At 34.9% G+C, this 24,971-nt stretch overlaps 1 protein-coding gene across 1 annotated transcript in view; it reads right to left on the bottom strand.

Moving 5' to 3' along the window:
• The window catches only part of LOC145688251 (dedicator of cytokinesis protein 7-like), a 256,560-nt gene that overhangs the window by 122,633 nt on the left and 108,956 nt on the right, over nucleotides 1–24,971 (bottom strand). Inside the window, exons 10-14 of the mRNA XM_081762205.1 lie at nucleotides 22,910–23,096; nucleotides 22,320–22,442; nucleotides 15,198–15,327; nucleotides 12,855–12,996; nucleotides 1,765–1,950 (exon numbers count right to left, since the gene is read on the bottom strand). Of these exons, the coding sequence (XP_081618331.1) occupies nucleotides 1,765–1,950; nucleotides 12,855–12,996; nucleotides 15,198–15,327; nucleotides 22,320–22,442; nucleotides 22,910–23,096 (768 nt within the window). The remainder of the gene's footprint in view (nucleotides 1–1,764; nucleotides 1,951–12,854; nucleotides 12,997–15,197; nucleotides 15,328–22,319; nucleotides 22,443–22,909; nucleotides 23,097–24,971) is intronic.

Here is a 24,971-nt window from a genome sequence, read left to right on the forward strand (position 1 = left end):
ATTTCATTTTATCAATAAAAGAAATTCTAAATTATAATTTTGTCAAAATATTGAGCGTATTCTACATAGGAAGCAAATCCTTGTAAGTTGTCAGTTCACTTTGAAATCAAAAGACCTAACGTAGGAAGAACAGCTGAAATACAGTTTAGTTTTCCATAATATTCCCTATTTATGTTTTTTCGATATTATTATTGGAAATTATTGTATATTGTTTTTTATTCATTTAAGAAGATTCTTCATTATAAAGAGGATTCCTTTAAATTCATAAATTGTCATTTCTGCCTGCCGAATATAACCCCAGGTTACTTATATAGTTTGAGAAATATTAGATATAGGAAATAATTCGTATTCTTTACTTATATGGAAGTCTTTGATTTAACACAAAATTTAAACAACGTAAGTGAAGTAAAATATTGTACTAAGATTCTTCCCACCTTCTCATTTTACTTTTATTGGAATTAGTAAAACAACGCCTGAGAGTATTAATCAACGATTGTGTAGTGGGCATTTGAGTGATTATTACGCTATGCTCATTGGCCCAGATCAGAATTCTCTTTTATATATAAATTTTGTTACATCTTCGATCTGCAAGAAATTTCAGGATCCAAGGAGTTGCTGTCCTATAGTTTACTATGCCTTCCCCTTTTGCATCACAAATGTTTTGGATTGCTGCTGCAGCGTTAAGTTCTAGTTTGAACACATACAGTATCAGACATTGTTGAGCACTCATCATCACTGCCACTAAAAGCTGACTGAAGATACTGACGGAGTGGTGGCCTCCATGTCATCCACTGCATGCTTGCCACATTACCTCTTGGAGCAGTTTAACCTTGTACTTATTGTAGATCGCGGCTTATACACGTACCTACTGTTTAGGTGTAAATACTTATGATACTCCCCTGTAATACATAACACTTCCTTTAAAAAAAATCTTCGCAGCTCACTCTCAACAAATAGCTTAACTGAAGTGGATTCAATGGATATTTTTTTTTCTAATTAGGAATTCCTACGGTTGTATATCCATTTACTTTCAACTTGTCTTTTTTTTTATGTTTCTAATATCTAAAATAAATATTTCTGGCGTTGTTTTAATAAAATATTTTCCTTCTTCTTCTTCTTCTTCTAGTTTTTATTATTATTATTATTATTATTATTATTATTATTATTATTATTATTATTATTACCACCCCAGAATCTCTTATGTGTGTTGTTATGGTGAGATCTTGGGCTGTGAGGTTATGACCACGCGAGGTTTCCGGCGGTGAGGCTTTCGCCACGCGAGATTTCGTCTCATGGGAATTTGGTCTGCCAGGTTTCGGCCGTGAGATTTTGTTCGTATACCATTTGCGGAAACGACAGAATAGGGCCCTGGGATGGCCACTTTGTTGAGTAAAGACAACGGAGATTTTCATTATTTTGATAACCTAAATTGAAATTTCAACATTGTCTTTCTATTTTTTTTTTTTATGTAGCACATGTGGTTTCGTTCTTTTGTCTGTAGAATAAGTAATGGCTGGTAGCAGGCTTATTGTTAGATGAGAGAGGTAAAGTGTGTAAGGCAAAAAAGCTAAAAATAAATAAAACTATTTTCTAAATGATATTTTCTCAGATTGTCTTACACTTAAAGAAGATTTTCAAAGCCTTTCCGTACTGCGTCCGAACATTTTATTCATCCACTGCATCTGCTCTTTCACAAGTTTCATCTTATACCACGAACGAAGCTTTTGTTACAAGTTACCCATACATTCTTATATTTATACATACCTGTGAATAAACTGAAGAGACAGCTTTCAGTGTCACCGTGAAAGTAGACCTATTATCTTCTCTTGAATCTGTATGAACATCTGGATTTTGTGTGTAATATCTCTTAGTAAGAGACAGTAACTCGTGTCTTATTGGAAGGATAAAATCACCTCCTTGAAGTTCTCCATCTCGAAACAGCTGAAACGTCTGAAAATGCATAGGATGAAATTAGCAGATAAAGTGCTCTCAATTTTTATCTCAATTTTCAGGTAATTGATTTGTGCTGTTTGTAATCAATACTATCACCAAAACAACAAGAGTAACTAAAACAAGGTGTAACAACTCTTATTACGTAGCTACGAAAAATAAAGTTTCATGCATAAATTCTTATAAGTAATGAACCTTAATTCTTATACAAAAAGGGCAGTTTAGCATGTCTTAATAAAGTATAATGCACCAACTAATGCTGTGGCTGTGACATCAGCATTGAAAGTCATGCTGACAGTCTCCTGAGACGTTCATGATATAATGCATACGGAATTCCTGCTAAGGGTACTACGATCAGTTCTGGTCAGTACTGTAACACTCTCATAAAACTGGAAGCACGAATTCGACGAGTTCATTGAGATTAAAGATTGGAACCTCTTACAGAAGAACACAAAGGTAACTACGTATCGCTTTCGGGGGTGTGATCTAGTGAAGCTTTTAGACTCTCACGAATGTTTGGTGTTCTGTAAAGATGTTTTCTGACTCATGTCTGCATTGAACGATGATTACGATATGAATGATTCGTGGTTATTCATTGATTCTTCCAAATTCAGTCTGAAAGCCGTGTTGTTACACAATGGAAATAGCCACCTTGCTATTCCGGTTGTTTATGCTGCAGGTATGTAAGAAACATACGAAAATACGAAGCTTTACTTGAAAAACTTGAGTACACGGAACATTCATGACACATTTGTGGTGATTTTAAAGTTTTTGGCCTGCTTTTGGGGATGCAATCGGAGTATGTGCAATATTGCTGTTTTTTTTTTGTGTGTGTGTGTGTGTGTGTGTGGATGGGACAGCAGGGCAAAAGATCAACACTATGACGTAAAACAATGGATCGCAAGGACGTTTTTGACTCCCGGACAGAAAAGTGTTAGTTACGAACCTCTTGTCGAACTACAGAATGTGTACTTACAGCCATTACACATAAAGTTAGGATTAATGAAGATTTTGAAGGCTCTAGATAAAGAGGGTGGTGGCTTCCGTTACCTGAGGGCACTATTTCCCCGCATCATGGATGCAAACCTTAGGGAGGGACATTCGTTGGACTAGAAATTAAAAAAGTGATGAAAGATCCACAATTCGATGAAACCCTGAGCGAAAACGCGAGAAGAGCGCGAGTTGCGCTGAAGAATGTGGTCATTTGTTTTTTATTTATGGGGGGACAGAAAATCTGAATAATACGCCCAAATTACTGAAAAACTGATATTTAGTTTTCAAGAAATGGGTTGCAACGTGTCTTTGAAGCTCCATTTTCTCTACAATCATCCGGAAAATTTAGGTGCAGTATCAGATCACGGTGAAAAATGTCATCAAACAACTCGTGCGCATGAAGAAAGATTCTCGGGGAAATGTGAAGAAGTCTCTATGTTAGCTGACTATTGTTGGCTCGTGCAAAGAGAACATGAGGGTGAGCACAAAAGGAAATGCCGATATGAACGTTTGTCAGTTTCTGAAGCAAGAAAGTTTTCGTATTCGTTTTAGTAACAGAACACATGAAAGTGCGTACAAAAGGTAACGCCGATAAGAACATTTTGTGAACAGTACAAGATTCTTATTTTATTTCACTTCTGTATGTAGCGTTTTACTAATTCTGTATCAATACATATTCTACGTGCATTTTAAGTTAATATTTATATTTAGGTCTTTGAAAAGTAGGCAATTTTGTCACCAAATCGTTCAAACTGTAGATGCAATTGCATAAAATGAGTTTTTCTAAATGACAATCCAGGGGGCAAATGCCCCCTTGAGGCACCCACAGTCAGGCATTAGTAGGAATTTGTACCTGAAAGCTGTTCTCTAAATTTCATACGTCTCCTTCAAAATTTAGACAGACTTTACGAACTCTGTATTGTTTAATCTAGCAAATTAATCATATTATATATTAAAACTTTAATCGGCTATTTCTCAGAATTGGAGGCTGAAACAGAAATTCCATTTGCATCACTCTAATCAGTGTAAAAAGTTCTATAGGAATCAGTCATTCTTTTTTAGGAAAGAGAAAAAAGTTCCGAAGTTGAAAATTTGTTGAAAAGTGTAATTAGATCCGATATTCATTAAACACAGCATGAATTACCTTTTAACTTTTAAGAATTTATCTTACATTTTTCTTTTCATTTTTTGATTATATATATATATATATTGAGAGGAGTAACGTGTTGTAAACTTTAAACTTAGACATTTTTTTCGCTCTCTTCTAAAGTACAGGGCATCAATGTTTAAAATGTCTACAGTTTCCACAAATAAATTCTGTATCTTCTGCTGGTCTCTTCGATACAGCTATTGCATAATAAAAGATCAATTTAGTACGCTAATTCATGTAACACATAATGGAAATAGTGTTAAATTTTGTCTTTCATACGCAGTTCTTTTGTCGGTTTCATTACATTTTATTACGATACAAAGCCAATTCGTCAGCGGCAATTCAAAACCTGCTATGTGCATTTTGCAGGAGAAGCGAAAAACAGTATCCTGGTTAGCTTTTTGGCTTTATAAAAGTGATGTTATAAGTAATATTTGATGCTGCACGTAACTTGATACCTTTTCAAGTAACTTGAGAAGGTACCAGTTACGTGCAGCATCAAATATTACTTATAACATCACTTTTATAAAGCGAAAAATCTAACCAGGATACTGTTTTTCGCATCTCCTGCAAAATGCACATAGCAGGTTTTGAATTGCCGCCGACGAATTGCTATTCCTGCAGCATGGTAAGTTAGAATGTAGATAAAGTGAAGATAAAGGATTACTGAAGTAAAGGTAATATTTCTCTCGTAATAATACATCGCACTCATACCTAATAAGCTCTCTCAGAATTGTTTCATTTACGGATACATCCAAATTACAAAGATACAAAATTTGATATATGATAACTTTTGGTACAGAATACTAATATTTTACCCAGTTGCATCAATTTTGGAAGTCCCAGTCCGAAGGAATGGGGTAATTATGAAAAAGTAACTATTACTATATAAGTTACAAGTATTTAATCCGAATCTTGCGACATGAGAGCACAAAGTTGAGTGCATAGTAGACTTTTAATACACAAAATACAAATATATTACTCTTGCACGAATTTGTGATACGACAGCACTAGCAAAAAGTGCTCTTTGCTAACAACTGGATTGAAAGTCAACTTTGGCATGGGTAATTTCCGAACGTCCATTTTATTTAAACTCGTGTCAATCATGTTCCCGAGCTAGAGGTCAGAACATTGTTTATGTTTCAAACATTTTTCATTAATCTAATATACTTCAGGGCAATGAATGCGTACTCCAGCTAACATATCGATATAAACATTACCAATTTTCAAACGAGAAATTCTTCCGATACATTTATTTTCTCTTAAATATAATCATATGATAGCCATAACGATCGCACCCTTCACTCGAAAGAGCATCAATAAGTACTTTGTTTTCCACTTCGTTGAGTTGAGTTTGAGTTTAACGTCCCTTTTAGCAGAATTGTATATGAGACGTAGACCTACTAATTAACGTGGAATCCAAACCACATGAGCTCCCGCCGAAAATCGAACCCGGGTCTCCCACTCCAAAGGCGAGCACGCTAACTGCTTAGCCACGAAGAAGTTCTGTTTTCCATTTCGTTGAATATTTGAAACACGAATATAACTTGTGTCAATGTTTACACAAGCTGCTTTTCCCATCAATTTTGTATCGTATTATCTCTAAGCATAATACATTATTTCAACTAACTATAGCGATGGGTTTCCGATTTTTAAAAATGTTTCTAGCATGTTATGATATAAAACATGACTCCCTCTGCATTAATCATTTTCAATTACAGCTCAAAATGAGAGTCATTGTGCTCATCAATATGTATTGATTAATGATTTCTAGTTATTAATTGCCTCAACTATTTTAAAGGCAACAAAAGGTTTAACCGCCATTTGATGTGTATTTAGTATCCTCACTTCACTTTACTCAGTTTGATAACAGTAGTAAACATAATGTTGACAGTTTTTTTTTTCTTGGATATCCTATGTAAATACGATGTTTTACCAAAATCGAGCTCTATCCATGTTATTCCTTGAGATTCTTCTAGCTCTCCGAAACTAAAGGATTGAAACAGACGAAATCTAATCAATAGAAGTAGTCTATATTAACTTATTACTGATGACAATTTTTGGTTCTTTGTGCCTAAACTGTGTGAATGCTGCGATTACTTAAAACAACTTTCATTAACCTCCTCAGTCCTGGGAATTTTTTTTTCTTTGGCTCTGATTACTAATTTTCCTTTACATATATGTAACATAGATCCTAAATGATTGTAAAATAGCCCCAAAATGTTTGTGCTTACAATGGGATATAAGTAAACCAATGACCCCTTCAGGGGACATCAGGTCTTATTGTATACGAACATTACCTTACGACTTCTTTACAATTTTTCCATTTTATTTCAATTCATTGTATTGAAACGGGGTTCTTGGTACATAAATATTTATAATTTTGCTTCTTTACGTCTGTGGTATGGTAGTTCAACGATAGTGTTCTTACTTCCTGTTCCAAGAGTACTTGATTCTACCCCTCGACAAGCGAGTTCGTAGTGGACAACATTAGGTCGTAGATATTCTGGATTCTCTTGTTTCTTTCCACTTTCTCATTCCACCACTTTTTCATCACTTTTCATTATCACTTGTTTCCCTCAACCTTTAGCGGCATAGCAGTCAGACGTTACACTGAGATTTCATTTGTTTTATTACGTGTGTCTTAGAAGATAAATAGCTAATTTTTCTTTACGTTTTTATTATATATTTTTTAAAGATTAAGGAACAAATTTATTAATTATTACATTGAAGTGTAAAGTTTGGCAACTTAGGAACCAAAAATACACACATATGTATATGCACAAGAAGGTCGCTTTGTACTTATTGGTGATCTCAATTCGATTCCTTTGCCCCCAAAAGGAATCATTTCTTCGTCGATCCAAAAGTTTGATGGCCTGGGATTGAGACGGCATCCATTCTTTACTCACTCAATTAATGGTTGTATCTCCTCCACTCCCCCAAAAAAACTATACATTTCTCTTTCTCTGAAAGTTTTTTGTCATTACGTAATTTCAACTGTTCTCTGACAAGTGAGTCACGCAATGGCTCCGAACGAGACAATTGTGTTTGCATTTGATATGTTATAACTAGACGAATTCCAAAGTTATACGTACCACCGTGCAGAATAAAGTGAGTTACATGTTTTGTAATGTAAAAGCTACAAAGCTGACGGAATAGTTTGAACGGTCATTTGTTCGGAAACGGTTGGGTAAATAGAAAGCTCAGCCAATACGTATCCCATCATCTTCAAGGACAAACTTTTTGGGGTAAAAAAGTTTGCCTCAGGGTCTCCCGCAGGATCTCAGACGGGATACAACTCAAAGGTTTCAAATTGAAAGGGGGTAAGTAGTACATCGTTTGAACGCCCTTGTTAAATTAAAGAATATGGAGCAAGTCTCGACTCTCTACGACAACCCTGTGCAAAATGACGGCGGGTCAAAATGTAAACAAAAACTTGACTGAAAAGTCCATGGCCACTCCTATAAATCGGAAACGGTGAGACAAAACAGGAAAGAAAGTATGGCATTATTTTTAAAGTGCAAAGATTTAAGTTGAAATGTCTTGTCCCAGGGCCCCGCAGGATCCCAAATGGGGTCCAACTAAAACGTTTCAAATAGCAAGAGGGGTTAAGTAGTACATTGTTTGAAAGTTCTTGTTAAATGAAACAAGATGGAGCAAGTCTTGACTTTCTACGACAACACTGTGCAAACTGGCGGCGGGTCAAAGGCTTAATTGAAAATCTATCATCACTTTGAATCCAAGATGGCCGCTTAAAACCTATATCGAAAGGATAGACATACCAAACTGCTGAAGCTAGGAAAACCAAATTTGGCATTAATGTTGATTAGTAGGTGACAAACAGATGCGAAATGTTCAAAAACGCGACATCTTGAGTTCAAAATGCCGCATTATGTATCGAACTCATGTTCAGCTCAAACCTTTGGTGTTGGAGAAGCAAAATGTGATATTTACGTTTATGGTTAATAGCAGATATTCATAAAATATCAAAGAGTATCATCTGTAACCCAATATGGCTGCCAGCTTGAAAAATAAGTTAGTATATAAATATGTTATTTCTTGGAATATTGTGACCAAACCAACAAAGTTTGAAGCAGCTGGATGTACTGAAATGACTTCCACGTGGTTTGGTGCTGCACGCCAACGTTGTAAATGAATTTTTTTTTTTTTTTTTTTTTTTTTTTTTTTTTGTAAATTTGGTATTGCTTGAAATATTGAGATCAAACCAACGAATGCATACAAATGTAATCATCACGAATACGTTACAACAGAGCCCCCAACATAACTGGTGCAGCCAACGGTGCCGACATTCCAAAATTTATGTGGGTGCATATCAATGGCGGGACGTGCTAGCCTATATGTTTTCAGGGAAGTCTTGATACTTGATTTATTTATTTTTAGTAAAAATCTTTTATAAAGACAGTCATAAGGGCTGTGCTGGGATAAAGTAAAATATACTGGTACTATAAGGAAAAGTTAGGGCTACTCTAGCTCAGTCGGTAACACAGCTGACAAACGTAAGAGAAACGGGTTCAAAGCCGGCTCCAAACTAAAAGTTTTGTGGGTGCGGTGCAACCACAATATTATTTGTGTGGGTGCCGGAGCACCCACGTAGTCGGCGCGCATGGGTGCAGCATGTCCTTTATGTATGAGCTACGTATTACAAAATTAGAAAAATACCCGAAGGTATTGTTTGTTTAGCAGTATACTGCTAACTTTTGTTTAGCAGTATGAGTAGGAAGTCAGAGTTGTGTGTTAATCGCATATCCGTTATAGTCACGTAAATGATATCGGGAGAGCCGTGACGAACGTGCGTTAGGAACAAAACATGTTGTTACGGAATGAAATAATAGTTGAAGTGAATCGAAATTCAATTGTTTTTTAGTCTTCCTACTGTTTCTAAATATATAATAGAGGAAAATAGAGATTTAGATATGTGGTGTAATGAATGACATAGGTTTTAAGCGGCCATCTTGGATTCAAGGTGGCCATAGATTTTCAACTAAGATTTTGTTTACCTTTTATCCCACCGCCATTTTGCACAGAGTTGTCGTAGAAAGTTGAAACTCACTCCATCTACTGTCATTTAACAAGAGCATTCAAACAATGTACTACTTAACTCCTCTTGCCATTTAAAACTTTTTATTTGGACCCCACCTGGGACCCTGTGGGGGCCTGGGACAAGACGTTTTAACTTAAATCGTTGTACTTTGAAAATAATGTCACACTTTGTTTCCTGTTTTCACATTTGTCTCACAGTTTCCAATTTATATTGGTGGCCATGGACTTTTCAGTTATGTTTTTGTTTACATTTTAACCCGCCGCCATTTTGCACAGGGTTGTTGTAGAGAGTCGAGACTTTCTCTATTTCTTTAATTTTACAACAGCTTTCAAATGATGTGCTACTTAACCCCCCTTGCCATTTGAAAATTTTGAGTTGTACCCCGTCTGAGATCCTGCGGGGGACCCTGGGGCAAACTATTTTTATCCCAAAAGTGTGTCCTTGAAGATGATGGGATACGTGTTGGCTGAGCTTTCTATTTACCCAACCGTTTCCGAACAAATGACTCCGTTTAAACTATTCTGTCAGCTTTGTAGCTTTTACATTACAAAACATGTTGTAACTCACTTTATTCTGCCCGGCGGTACGTATAACTTTGGAATTCGCCTAGTTATATTACATCAATTGCAAACACAATTGTCTCGCTCGGATCTTACCAAAGCCACTTCGTGAGCTTCCCTTGTGAGTATGAAATACCTATTCATTTGCATGTTGTCAGCAACAACAGGAATCCTTGATTTCATTTCTTCATACATTCGAATACTCGAATATTTCAGGTAGGAAATAATAATACTAATGGCAAAAAGGTTTTCACTTCTTGCATTGTACAATTTAGTAGCTTTCCAGTGTCAGATATGTTTCTCTGATTTGTATTGAGGCAAATTGCTTCAAATATGGTTTCATGGATATATATATCCCTTTGGGGATCTTATGGTACAATTTGTACCATACGGGGTGTTTCATGGTACATTGCGTTATAACTCTCCTATTTGAGCTTTTTCGTCCGTTTTTTTTTTTTTTTTTTTTTCAAATCCAGAGGCATTGTAGAAGACATTACGGACGGTTTCACACCTTCTTGTGTCGAGACATAGGAGGTGATGACGTGAGAAGTCTAAAATTTATATTTTCGTGTAATACTTTTTTGGGGGGTTTATGTAAAGTATTTTTGGCGGGCTTATTTTTGCACGTAGAAGATTGAAATTTTGCACAAACATGCAGTCCACCGAGTAGTATTTACCATATTTTTCTTCAGATTTCTGCGTTAAAACAGGGGGGGATCCAGAGGGTCAAAAAGTTGACAAAAGGTATATTTTTACCCAAATATCCCGTTTTTCCTCATTTTCCCGCCTTAGATACATGATGGAGACAAGTGAATGGTACCGCCTGAAAGGCAGTTCTATTCTGAAGAGAATGATGTACGACAGATGGCCCTAGGGTAATTAGGGAAGTGTCAGGGAATTTTTATCAAAATATACTTCTGTATAGGGGAATTTTGGACATTTTCGGTACTATTTTTGTGCTGGCTTATTTTTGCACCTAGAAGATTGAAATTGTGCACAAACATTCAGTCCACCGAGTAGTATTTACCATTTTTTTTCAGATTTCTGCGTTAAAACAGGGGGGTACAGAGGGGCTAAACGTTGAAAAAGGGAAATTTTTACCAAAAAATCCCTTTCACGGGATTTCCCCGCCTTAGATACATAATGGGGACAAGTGAATTGTACCGCCTGAAAGGCAGTTCTATTCTGAAGAGAATGATGGGCAAAACATGACCCTAGGGTAATTAGGGATGTCTCAGGGAATGTTTAAAAATTTCCCTCTGTATACAGGAATATGGGACATTGCCGGTATATTTTTTTTGGCGGGCTTACTTTTGCACCTGTAAAATTGGAATTGTGCATAAACATTCAGCCCACCGAGTAGTATTTACCAGATTTTTTTTCAGATCTCTGCGTTAAAACAGGGGGGTCCGGGGGGGCTAAAATTTGAAAAAAAGGATATTTAGACCCAAAAAATCCCGGTTTTCCTCATTTTCCCGCCTTAGATAAATGATGGAGACACGTGAGTCATACCGCCTGAAAGGCAGTTCTATTTTGAAGAGAATGATGGGCGAAACGTGACCCTAGGGTAATTAGGGATGTCTCAGGAAATTTTTTACCTGAGATCATGGTGTTTTACGGTAATTTGGGGCATGGTGGAAATTCCTGATAAAATTTCTCCCGCCCTTGGTATTCAAGATAGAAACTTTAAATTTGGCACACACATTCAGTATGCCAAGTACTATTTATCAGATTTTTTTTTAGATGACTACGTTCACACAGGGTTGCTCCAGGGGGACCCAAAGTGCGAGAAAAAAATCCCTCCGAAATTTTCCCTTTGACATCATTTTCCCTACCCCTGGTATAAGTTATGAGCATGCAAGTGGTATCCTTTGAAAGCCAGCTCTATTCTGAAGAGAATGAAGTATGAACCATGATCCTAGGATAAATAGTGACGATTCAGTAGCTGCTTGACTGAAAGTCTAAAAAATAGCCCAAAAACCCCGGATCTCTTAAGGGATATATATATTCTGAAATAATCTTCTGGTGGCAGGTTAGTAGGAACTGGTGATATTTCTTCATATTCTGGAGCTGCTAGAAGGGGATGAATCTCAGTCTTCTTTTTCTAATACTGTCTTCTTTGAATATTACATTATCTGATAGACATAATGTTGGAATTAATGTGCTCTTTCATTAACTTCAGTTCGTATAGTAGACCCTCATCCTTAATGAAAACACACCTATAACTTTTCGGCAAATACAGTAGATCCTAATCTTTAGCTGTTGATGGGAATATTCAAAATAATTTAACAACTATCGGGAAAAAAAATATTTTTGCACGGTTTTTTGTATTTAGAACCTTACTTTTCATTTCAATTACTTCTCCAAGTCTCTTTCAGTAATTAGTTGTTTGAACAAAAATAATATAATAATATACTATTCTATAAAATAGATAAATAGATGAGAAACAGCTCGTCTACTCACAACACACAACTCTGGAAGATTTTTTTCAATATATTAAGACCGAATGTCCCCTCAGGGGACATTCAAGTTTATAAGTTTATTGCACTATCCACGAAACTACAAATGACGCATTACTATTATATATGTCTTCCTCTCTCTTTTATGATTAATTAAACTTATTTTCAGTATTCAAGGAAAACATCTAACTAAAAATAAATGTATTTACCTACCTCCGCTTCCCGAAATTCAATTCTTTTTGACTGTGATATATTTCCAACACTTGAGAAGCGAAGTAGAAAATTTTGACGCGAAAATTACATCACATTACGCACTGACATCTATCAACAATATGTAGAGACGAAGTCAATCTTGCAAACTCGAACCATTACTCACTAGACTTGTTTAAAAAAAAAACAAAAAAAAACAGCTATTTCTTGTCCCCTGTAGGGGACGCAAGGACCGAGGAGGTAAATATTTAGAGTGGTATAGACAAAAAAACAAACAAATTAGCAAGTATATTTCAATTCTGTACAAACAAAAAAAATCAACTGCAATCCAACGTAAGGAATATTTATTTATTTGCCAGCGTAAATGTTTAAGGGAGTGATAGACAATTCATCGCGACATCGCATAACACAAATTATTATTAACCGTTTGCATATTCAGTTTAAGCTATCGTAAATATAGATGTACTTACACTTGATCCGATTGGGAGCTCAACTGGAAAATCTAAGCATTTATCTTGGCAGATGATTCGGTAAAATGTAAACAGCAAGTAAATATCTTCGTTTAAAATGCCTGGGAGTTTTATTTTGATCTCATCATAAAGACTGGGATTCCTTTAAATAAAAAGAAATAAGAAAGAAAGAGATGTATGATTGTCACCGTCAATAGAAATGCCTACAATATTTATCAACTTCTACAGTTCATCGTCAAAGTCTAAAATATAATATTATAATACTTTTTAATGCCATAATAAGTAAAAACAAAAATGGTTTATTCTTAATAACATCTCGAATCAGCTGAAGCAATTTTATATAAGACACATTAAGAACCTTTAACAGCAATAATAATTTAATATTGAAAGATACAAAGTAGTGACATATTCATTGAAGATATCATCCCAATATTATCTGATGGGACAAAGAAAAATCAAGTCAAAATCAGTCAAGATGATTGGCCACGGAATTTGAAGTCTGGTCCTCCCAATCGAAAAGCAACAACGATAATCATTCATTTAGTCGCACTCAAAAGAAGAAACTTCAATGGCGTACAAATTTTGCGAAACTTAGAGTTGATCTTCTAACTATTGAAAAATACTGTATCTAGATCTTTCTACTTTTATTTGTAAACATGTGTTACAAAATGAGTGTGATGTGTATAGGTGGATTAGATGCAGTTCATGCTTATTTCCGTTAAAAGATAAGAAGTACTAAAACAATAAAATGTACCACAAAGAAAGCTCTTCTGTATCTATATACAGCCACAAGTGCAAAACCATATACAAGAACGAAAACGCTATATTATTATAAGAAAGCATAACTGAAAATAAACACTTTACTCTGAACATTGGCGAAAGTTGTCTTTTGAATTGCGAGAAAATTCCAAACATAAATTTCCAATTTCCAACCTGACGGTTCGAAAATAATATGAACTATCTGCACTGTTGCATGAATTAGTGTGCAGTGTTTAAATAACATTCAGAACATAACTATTGATGTGCCTAAACACAACAGCTATAACCACATATTACTTACGGTCATGGTTCTACAGATTATACGAGGTGTGATCAAAAATTACGGTGAATAACTTTATTAGAAACAAAGGAGTAAGCTTACATGGAATTTCATTTAATCTCCTTCAAAGTACTGGCTAGCAATGCACTTATCTCAACGTTGAATGTATCACTGGAAGAATTTCTGCAAATCTTCTTTCGGAAGGACGTCCAGCTGCCAATGTCATGAATTGTGTCAAAACTTTTCCCTTTAAGCATGGTTTTAATTTTAGGGGAAGAGCCAGAAGTCGCATAGTGCTATATCTAGAAAGCATAGCGAATGTGGACAGACATGAATACTTTTTTTTTGGCCAAAAGCTCTTGGATCAAAAGCAAGGTGTGCCATGGCACATTTTCATGACGATGAAGGAAGCCATTTGCCCATTTAATCGGCACTTAAAATGCTTTTCACGGACTCATACGAGATATTTAGTTCTTTAGAAAGCTCTCGAATCGTCATTCGCCTGTTTGAATAAATCATTTGTGCTACTTTCTTGTTTTCATCTGTTTTTGACGTCGAAGGACGTTTCAACCGTTGCCCGTTTTCAACCTACTCTTTGTCGCTTTTGAATCGCTTATACCACTCGTAAGCAGTCTTCAATGTCACCGCTTCATTGCCATACCTGGTTTTGCCACCTTCTTTGGATTTCGTGATCTTCTTTGGAACTTTTTTGCAGTTTAAAACAAAAGTTGGTGTGCGACAGACACACTTAATTTATCCTCACTCTTCTGCATCTGGAAGCCAAGTAACAAGTCACAACTCGTTCAAACATGATAATGACTGTACCAAAGGTTTAGGCTACCGGGCTTACTAGTTGAAATGGATACAACGTCAATAGATATCACTGTGCAACTACATTCACCGTATTATTTGATTACACCTTGTACCTACAAGATACTATCAAATACACTGGTAATTGTTTCCTGCAAAATTTATGACATCATTACCGTGCTCCCAATATTTTGCACTACACGAAAGGTCTTGCAAACAATTACTAGTTCATTTAACAGCACTTTGCAGATACTATCTGGCTCAATTTCTGATTTTTGTCTTTTTTTGAATTTTGCATTTTGCATTGTCTCTAACTTAATCACTAAAATTCAAAATAAAAGGGCCTAGTGTGGCGGAGACTCTTAATCAAAACTGAGCGAAGAGTAAACTATGGAAACATTATCATGGACGATATTTCATTTCTTAAGTTTCAACTAAATTTTTGAAGGAAAGGTGCTAACCTGTACAATCTATGAATCATCTCAAATACTTACTTGTTGTGATAGGTAACAGACGTGTACATCTCCATTACGAATTGAGAACAAGAAGATTTTCCAAAAATTACTGGAAGAGCACACTTCCCTTTCATCAACTGAATTTTCACAGCAATATTTTTAGCTGAACCTTGAAAGTAAGAATGATGAGATTTTTGTTTGTTTGTTTTACAGGATAACATAGATCAATTTATAATATACTAGCTGAAATACCCGTTCTTTGCTCAAGAAGAATAAATATATGTAAAATATTTGAATCCCCTTTAAGATACGCATTTGAATGAAACTGTAATTTTATTAGCCAATAAGATACTCTACAGACGTGTTCAAATTATTAGACTCACGCATGAAAAATGCAAAATTGATGTAGGAGTCCTAATTTCAGAGTTCAAGAACAATTAATTTAATGGTTAAACAACCAATATATGGTCCTTCATTTGTTTACTGTACAGTTGAAATGGTGATATCACCATTGAACAGTAGATGGTATTAGTGAGGGGAGGGGGAATTCTGAAAGTGGTGTTTCAGTTGTAGAGAGCTAGTGTGGTTCCTATCAACAAGTTACAGTCTGAAGTGTTGTGGTTGCTGTCGTAAGAAGTTAACGACATTCAAAGCGTTTAACAGTTCGAATGGGCCAGTTAAAAATGTTCGTGACGTGTTTCGTGTATCAATCTTTTATTCTGTGTAGTCCTGTAATACCAGCATAATGGGAAATGCAAAAGATCTTTCTCCGCGTAAAATGGAAGTTAGCAAAATACTTCTGGTGGAAATAAGATATACACGGCAATACATTACTAGTAGAGTCGGGATAGAACAAAAATCTGTGAGTAGAATCTCTGTTGAAATGAACAAGAGCCAAAATAGGGTTGGGAAGTGTGGGCGAAAACCAAAGCTATCGCTAAGAGGTATCAGAAAACTAAAAAGATTAGCTCTGGGAAACAGAAGTGCAACTTCTAGTAGACTTAAGCATAAAAATGGCTGAGTATGGCGCAGACATTTGGCCTGAAAGTGTTCGAAGGAATCTTAGTGCCGAGGGAATAAAACCAAACAGTCAAGAAAGAAAACAAAAATTAGAATCCACTCTAATCATGGCAAAGAAGCACCTCGAATGGGCACTAAGCCTAGAATATTGAACAGCTGACGATTGGAGAATAGTGTGTTTCAGTGATGAATCCTGTCTCTTTGTGTCTGATGAATGTTCACAATATGTGTGACGTCGGCCTGGGAGGAGTTCAAGTTCGAATGTCTTTAATAAACCGTGAAGCATCCTACTTCAGTTATGGTCTGGAGTGTGATCTTTGTCTTCGGGTCTGGAAGACTGTATATAATAGAGAGGACAATGGAGCCCGACCAATACCTACAAGTTCTTCAAGAAGAACTGTTTTCCCAAACTGCACTCTGGTTTGATGACGTACAATTCATCTTTATGCATGATGGAGCCCCATGCCACCGGGCCAAAGCTGTGACAAAATTCTTCGAGAACATTGAAATAGTGTTCTTCCGTGGCCAGGTACTAGTCCTGATATGAACTCGATTGAAAACTTTTGGACTTCATGAAATAAAAACTAGAGAAGAAGCACATTAGAACCAAACTTCAATTGATCAAGGAGATCAACAATTTGTGGTATCATGATGCTGAATTGAAGGCAAAATGTGCTAAACTCGTACATAGGATGCCACAAAGGACAGAAAACTTAATAAAGAATAAGGGATTTCATAAGAAATATTAATCTTTGTTTGAGTATTCTTGTAAGTATTTCATTTCATTTTTTGTTTCCAATTTTTATATCCACTCTTTGTAGTAATTATATTTGAATGTTACGTACGTATTTGTTTTATTGATATTGAAAAGCACATGCCACACCTACTAGAAATTAGGACAGAGTTACAAAGTAGTAATTTGGACTAAGTTTGAACGTATTTTCTCACGTAATATTGTAAGAAGAGTAAAATAATCAGAAACTGAATGTTGAGTCTAATAATTTGAACACGTCTGTACTTTTGTCATAAAATTTGAAACGCCCTACCCCCACAGAATACAAACTTCAATCGAAGTGACACTATAAAAACCCACATTAACGTAGATACTATTTTCCGGAAGTTATTTCAAACCGGTCATCCCTTTTCCGACCCCGAAAACTACGGATTCGACACTATTCTGGACATTTTGGATGTGTTAACTTTCACCCTTCCAGTGGGGGCTGAACATGAAGTTAGACAGCCTCGTTAGTGACGGTATTTATCTTAGTTATTCTGAACACTATAGATTCGACACTAATATGTGCCGTTTTCGATTATTTTTACATGACACCCCTTCCAATCACATCCTGAGGGTGCTAGGGGTATCTTATCCACACTGGGGGATGAACTTAAACTTAACGACATCGACAGTGTCAGTATTTATATAAGTGACCATATATCGTTCTCGTTTATCTTTACGTCACCCCTATCTGCATTCACTCCCACTAGAGCTATGAATATCTTTACCCCACAGCATTTTTTTTCACAAACTATAAATCATACGTGCAGGAAGTGTTGTTGAAATAACTCTATGTGTTTCAGAGTTTGGCAAAACATACACACACACACACACACACACACACACACACATCGAAGCGAGACGGTATGCGGTGGTATGCTATACCGTCTCTGGTTTTCAGTCTCGGGTTCAAGACATATCCTCACTATAAAATGGATGCTGATATATCTTCAATAAATCGATTTTTATACACAGTAATGGACGAATAGCTTTGCACGTCAAAGACTTTCATACGTAAAAATAATTTCTATATTGGCAACACCGTCATTTTTGTTACAGTTTTTCCTACCTTTTGTTTTTGAAATGAGGTGTCTACAAAAATGTTTACCCATTGCTCTTTGGCAAGAATTCGTGTTGGTGGTAGATAGGGGTCACATGACCGGAAGGAATGAGTCACGGACCCAATCCAAACAAAAGGTGACTCGTTTCAACTGAAATCGAAAAGTATTGTTTTGACTTTGCCAGGACTTCTTTTGTGTCTAAGAAAAAAAAATTTTTTTTAACCAAAAGAACTTTTTTTTGCTTAAGTATTCTGTTATTTTGTGGTGCCAAGAAGATTAAATTGATAGAACTTATAAGCCTTCATAAAAACATATATTTGCGTGTTTCTAATAATTGGATAACACTGTGAATGCGTGTGCTTTGATTACCTGTGTGCGTGAATGTATCTAGATCTTTAGATCTTTGTGGCGATTGATTTTAATTCAATCTGATATTGTTAGTTAATGGAAGTTAAATATTTTCAATATGGGAAAGTTTTTAGTAAAAATAGTAGAGTAAAAGCTTTAGATGAAGACAGTGACCACAAAGATGATGAAGGTAAGCAAACTACTACTGTATCTCCAACTCTCTTACATGCTTCCCCTATAAGTTTATTTATCAATCAGAAAGTTCCTCATGACAAAAATTTTGCTTCATTTACTGATTAACTAAAGCAAAATGGGAGGCCAAATTTAAAAGAGCATACGTGGCTGACATACAATAATGGTGGATTTGATTGATCTATGTGTACAAGTGCGAAGGTGACTTTGGGTGCATTCAAATCTGAAACAGTTAGAATTTCAAATGAATGGTGTACGTAAGTGTCAAGTTATCCGAAAAAAAAATCTTCAATCACAAAATATCTACAGCTCTCATGCATTGTCTTGAAATTGTTCAAGAGTCTAGAAAAAATCTAATGTTGCATGCAACTGCTACACAAGAGTCTGTATATAGAAAACCACCTGCAGGGGTTTCTGAACAGTATATAATTTGGCCGAACTTCCTACAGCAGTTAATCTTCCACGAACTTTTCATCATGGATAGATACTCAGAAATCCAATGGTGTTGATATGGGTCATATTTTGCATTCTTATCCTTTTGCTGTGGATATATCAATGCACATTGCTGAAGAAATGCGTTAAACTCTGTTCAAGTGCGTTCTAAAAGTCGGAGTCATGGATGATGAATCCAATACACTTAGTCATAAGCCAGGAAAGTCGTTAATTTGCGGATCTTCTTTTCTAATTCAGTTCATGAACCAAGTAGTTTATTCGAGTTTTCCAACACTATAACACAGTGCATTTATGATATTTTAAGCTGATTTGCACAAATATTTTTCTCAAAACTTTATCACAACGAATTTAATATCATTCGCTTTTGATGGCACATCTAATATGTTGGCCAGAGTTTCTAGATTGGCTACAAAATCACAGAAAGAGTTTTCAAAACTCGCTGTATCGCACTGTACCAACCACCGTCTCAAACTTACAGTTAGTGACGTTATTGCTAAAATGTCTGAAATTAACCAAATCTTTTTTGACAAACTTTATGCTTTATATAATGTGCCATCCAAAAATAAAACAGTAAAAATCAATAAGCTTCTAATCTAGGTATAAGTATCCAAAATATTGGTAGAATTCTTGATAAGAGGTGGATTGCATGAAATTTACTATCGTTTAAAGGTGAGTGGACTGACTTTCTCTTTCTCGTACTACATTTTCAAGATGATTCTGCTGATTCTGCGAGAGATTCCAAAGAAAGAAATCAATACGAATGGTTGTTGGAGAGGATAACAAATGTAAATTTTGTTGTAAATGAGCTTGATGTTGGATGCACTGAGCGAATTAGAAGAGTTATTCCTTCAGCCACAAACAAGAGAAATTATTATTATTCAAGCTCACAAGCTCATAAAGCAAAAAAGTACAAGTATTTCACTCGTTTTAGACTCGTCCTGGTGAATATTTTGAAATAGCAACACAAGGAGTCCAGTGTAAAATATTAAAAGATATTGAGCTACATGGCCCAAATTGAATGCAGATAATAAAAAATGAGATGAAATATTTCAGTTTAATACCCCAAGGATATGCCCTTTCGGATAAGGGAGACAATGATTAAAGCAAGTGAATGATGATGGAAGAATTTGTGAAATGAAAAGTGGGAGGAAACGAGAATACATCGAAGAAAACCACGGACACGATGTTCTCCAGTAAAAACTTATTTGGCCGAAGGTCGAACCAGACGTAAACGCTCTACCACTGCGCCACCATGCCACCAGTGCAGATAATAAACGGAAAGACGTTTTACGCCCGTCTGGAATGAGAAATGGAAAAACGAATGCTTACTACTCAATGCAGTCAATCTTCTTTAATCAAATCTGCAAATTTGCTTCTCTGTATGATGAGTTAATATTAAGCTTAGAAGTTTTAGATACAAGAAAATGGCCTGATGATACGAACAGAGACGTTTACTTAGGCGACGGGAAAATTATAATTTTTGTCAAAAGTTTGGAATCGATTCGAGATCGGTTATTACAGCGTTTAGACAGTATGTGAGTGATGGCATTGTTCCAGGTGATGTGAAACCCCCATATGAAAGCAATAGACACTGTAATCATATCAACAGCTGAATGTGAAAGGTCATTTAGTGTTATGAACAATGTGTTATCAGCTCTAAGGAATCAAGTCAAAGTGTCTTCTGTAAAATAGCCTACTCTTCTTGAAAATAGTTGGTCCTCCGGTGGAACAGTTTAGGCCAAAAAAAAAAAATGTCAACAGCAAGAAACGGAGCCAAAGTAACATGCAACCTTCAGGGATGAAACCATTATGGAGAGCTTTAAACCAATAAACTTTCTGGTAAGTTGTTCAAAATATTTTTATACATATTTTTTCATTATGTTTTTTGTTTTACATTTTGTTATGCTATATTCAGTTGTTTCTTTCTTATGTATGTGTGTGTCTTCTTGTCTTAATGCACATAAATTCTATGTGCATGGACGGATTTAAGGAATGTTTGCTATAGGAAACCAGAGTTTCCGGGAGTCTAGTATACCCCTCAGTCGAGTGGGGGTCCGAGAAATTCCCCGCGTGAAATTGTTTAAAAATTATTAATATAAAAACTCGGTTTTTGACCATTTTCGTGTATAATTCTATATAATACAACATAAGGTGATATTTTTAAATATTTTTTCTAAGAAATTTGGAGGTAGAGGCAAAACCTCTTCATGCCCTACGGGTGGCCCAAAAGTAGGTATATACCCCTGAATTGGTCAAGTATAACATTCTCGTTTATGGGTTTATTTATTCGGCTCTTCCGAGCTTAAAATGTAAGTAAAAACACATTGAAAACAGATAATAAGAAACTTATGGATAATAATAAGAAATGATATAAAATGCAATTAACTGATCAGTACGGTACTGTATTCCTACTTTTGGGTCACCCTATAGAGAAGCCCTAATAAGGGAGAACTCAACATTTTTTTATTTATATATTTATTTATTTATTTATTTATTTATTTTGTAAATTGCATTATAAACTTTCTTCATCAGGTGAACTAAAAATATTCCTCTATCAATTAGTTACTATTATTTGTGTTGAAATTTCAGTTGTTACTATTATCCTATTACATTCGTAAAATACAAAAACTTCTCCTCTGTTGAGTGCGCTCTTATTGCCCATATATATATATATATACATATATATATATATATATATATATATATATATATATATATACAGGATCGGATCCAGAATTTTCTGAGGGGGTGCACCAATAACTATCAGTACATTTGAATCAAATTTAATTTTTTTAAAATGCTTTTAGGCATCTGTGATGTGTATGAGGAACTGACTCAAACTATTGTGTTTCGCAAAATCGCTTTCTTTTAAGCCCGAAACGGAAACATGACATGAAATTTTAGGAAAGTATTGCTATTTCCACTGCCAGTTTCTCACTTTAGGTAGTGTATATTCCGAACGGAGGGGGTGCACATGCTCCGGTGTACCTCCTGAATCCGGCCCCGTATATATATATATATATATATATATATATATATATATATATATATATATATATATGTATATGTATATATATATATATATATATATATATATATATATATATATATATATATATAACGGAAGTTATAAATGTGTCAAAATTATGAATTTTGAATTTCCTTCTGTCCGTACTCAAACATTACATCTCTCTTTATTTTAGAAGGTAAATTACTTAACATTACCCAAATGTGTGTTCGTTTTCATGTTATTATTTTTTTCAACAATAGTTGAAATAATAATTTGATATTCACAACCAATGTCCTCACCATGTTTGCTGTTCATACTTATTCCCTTTGGGTAAACATAAAGTAAGTTTCTGTACGTGAAATTGGTTACGTTATTATCCTTCTTCGGAAAGTCCAAGATTTCTTTCGTAATCTTGTCATCATCTGGAAAGAACAAGCTTTATGTTAAACCGTTGCACGTATTATATATTGATTATAACTTTGATTATACCTTCCAAAAAATAATTTGATATTAACAATTGTTAACTCATGGCTATCGTTTCGAAATAACAATAACACAATTTTTTATGTTAATAGTTGAAGATATTCTAGCGCAAGAAGTTTGCAGAGTGCATAGGTCATATGTCCTTGAGAGAAATGAAAACAAATACAAACTTCAAAATATACTATGTTCGAATAGTTTTGTTCTTGGCTAGGTGTCAGTTTTGAACACCAGGGTCATAATAATACAAACCCAATTTGATACATAGACCTACAAATTTTGGCTTTAAATTAGCTAGGCGTCAGACCGTATTTCTAGTCGCTATAATGACCTGGTTATCTGGATTTTTCGAACTCTGTATATATAACTATATGTAAGCAATTAAGAAAGAAATTTAAACTTTACATACCATCCCATGGTAAAAGTTGAACTAACTCTGGAGTAAGGCAATTCTTATAGTACATTGGACACTTTGAGAAACTAAGTTTCAAAGAGGCTGGAAAGAATTTTCTTTTCATCGGAGATTGAATAGTAGAGGGTCTTCGAATATCGGTTAAATGTTTATATAAATCATCATCACCCAAGTGTTCTCCATCCTACAAAAGAATATTTTTAACTCTTTCAATAATGTGTGCTTCTTTCTCAACTACCAGGATACAAACCAATAGACCGTATGTGAAACGTGTTAATTGCATTAGAAACAAAAGTTGAAAAATCAAGATAATATTAAAAGCAACTCACAAAAGTTAAAGGCGTATGATCTTTTTAAGTGTAAAAAGTAATGTTTTACCTGATTAAATCATAAAATATGTGATTAAAACTTTGTTATATTTTCACCTAGTACATTCTGAAACCAAAGACACGCTTTATAATTTGTCAAAAAAGTGAATTTTTAAGCATCTAATTCTAATAGTGCAGAAAGGTTGCGTATTTGTATGCTAATTAAGGAGAAAATTTTGAAAATTTATTCATGTATTTTATTTTCAATTCGCGCACTGGTCTAAAGTTTTCTTTAACCATAAAAGCACAAGTCATTGTTTCAACGTTCAAATTTTAAAGATTAAGTTTTTCGACTTCTAACAGCATGAAATTACTTTATTGTATTTGCTTATTAATGGTAAAAATATTTTCAAAATTACATCAGTACATTTAGAGTTGGTGTATATGGCCTAAAATTGGTGAATTTTGGTGACATTTATATTATTTTACAGTATTACAAAGAAATGAAATTTTGTATTAAAATATATATACAAGGTCACTCTTCTTATTCATTTCGTGTAGAGAGTGATTTTACATTTTCAAATCTGATATGAAATCATTAGCTTGCAGCTTTTCACTCATGTCGCAAAATTATGTTAAAGTGACTCAGATCTCACCACATGAAAGTTGCTGCAATTCGAGCTCCAGCTAGGAAATGTGTTGACGTGATTCATCATTTCCTATCTTGTCAAATCGTTAGATATAACTCACAAGTCTATTCACTTCGTAGTTTCTTTCTCCTTCTCTAACACTTGTGGTTCCTGGTTCGATCCTTGGATATGCTACTTGCCTGCGACAAATGTGAGAGTAGTAGTTTGAATCCCATTATAAATAGTTGATCCCTCAGTGCAAAAAAGGGTTTAAACATTTACCATTAATCTTTCAAGTTCTCATGGTAGTGGATATGTGTCGTCTGGCGTAATTATGAGAGCCACTGTAGAATAGGTGGTAGGCCACCTCCTCGTGATGAGTTCTGGGCCATTTCATGAAAAAAAAGAAGGAAACGTTGACAAATGGGCTAAGAGCTGCAAAATCATTATGAAAATAAAATGTATAAAATCACTCACATTAACGAATAAATAACAAACATGCCCTCACACAACTAAAATAAAGTACTTAGACGCTATAGAAATAATAAAAAAAAAAGTAATCTGTATATTTTTTATGTAAAGGTAAATTTTCGTGTTGTTTGCCAGTTTTTTTTATTATTATTATTTTAGACCGTTTACGCAAACAGAAGATCCAAAGTGTGATTATTTTCGTTATTGTCCCATTGATTAGCAAGCAAATACGCAACTTTTGAGTCATTTTAGAATTTGATACTGAAAAATTTGATTTTTTCGCATAAAGGTAAATTTTGGTGTTTTCTATTAATTTTTTTTCAAACTTTAGGCCATTTGCGCGAACTGAAGATCCGAAGTGTGATGTTTTTCGTTATTTTTCTATTGATTAGCATGCCAGTACGGAGCTTTTGAGCCCTATTAGAATTCGATACTCAAAAATCAGATTCTTTCCCGTAAAGGTATTTTTTTTTTTTTTTTTGTATTTTTTCAACTTTAGGCCGTTTGCGCGAACTGAAGATCCAAAGTGTGATTTTTTTTTATTATTTTTCCATTGATTAGCATGCGAATACGCAACTTTTAAGCCCTATTAGAATTCAATACTCGAAAATTTGATTTTATCGCTCCATCCTACTGTAGAATGATACATAA

Source organism: Thermobia domestica, chromosome 6 (assembly GCF_964235325.1).
Source record: "Thermobia domestica chromosome 6, izTheDome1.hap1.1, whole genome shotgun sequence".
NCBI classification, from domain to species: domain Eukaryota; kingdom Metazoa; phylum Arthropoda; class Insecta; order Zygentoma; family Lepismatidae; genus Thermobia; species Thermobia domestica.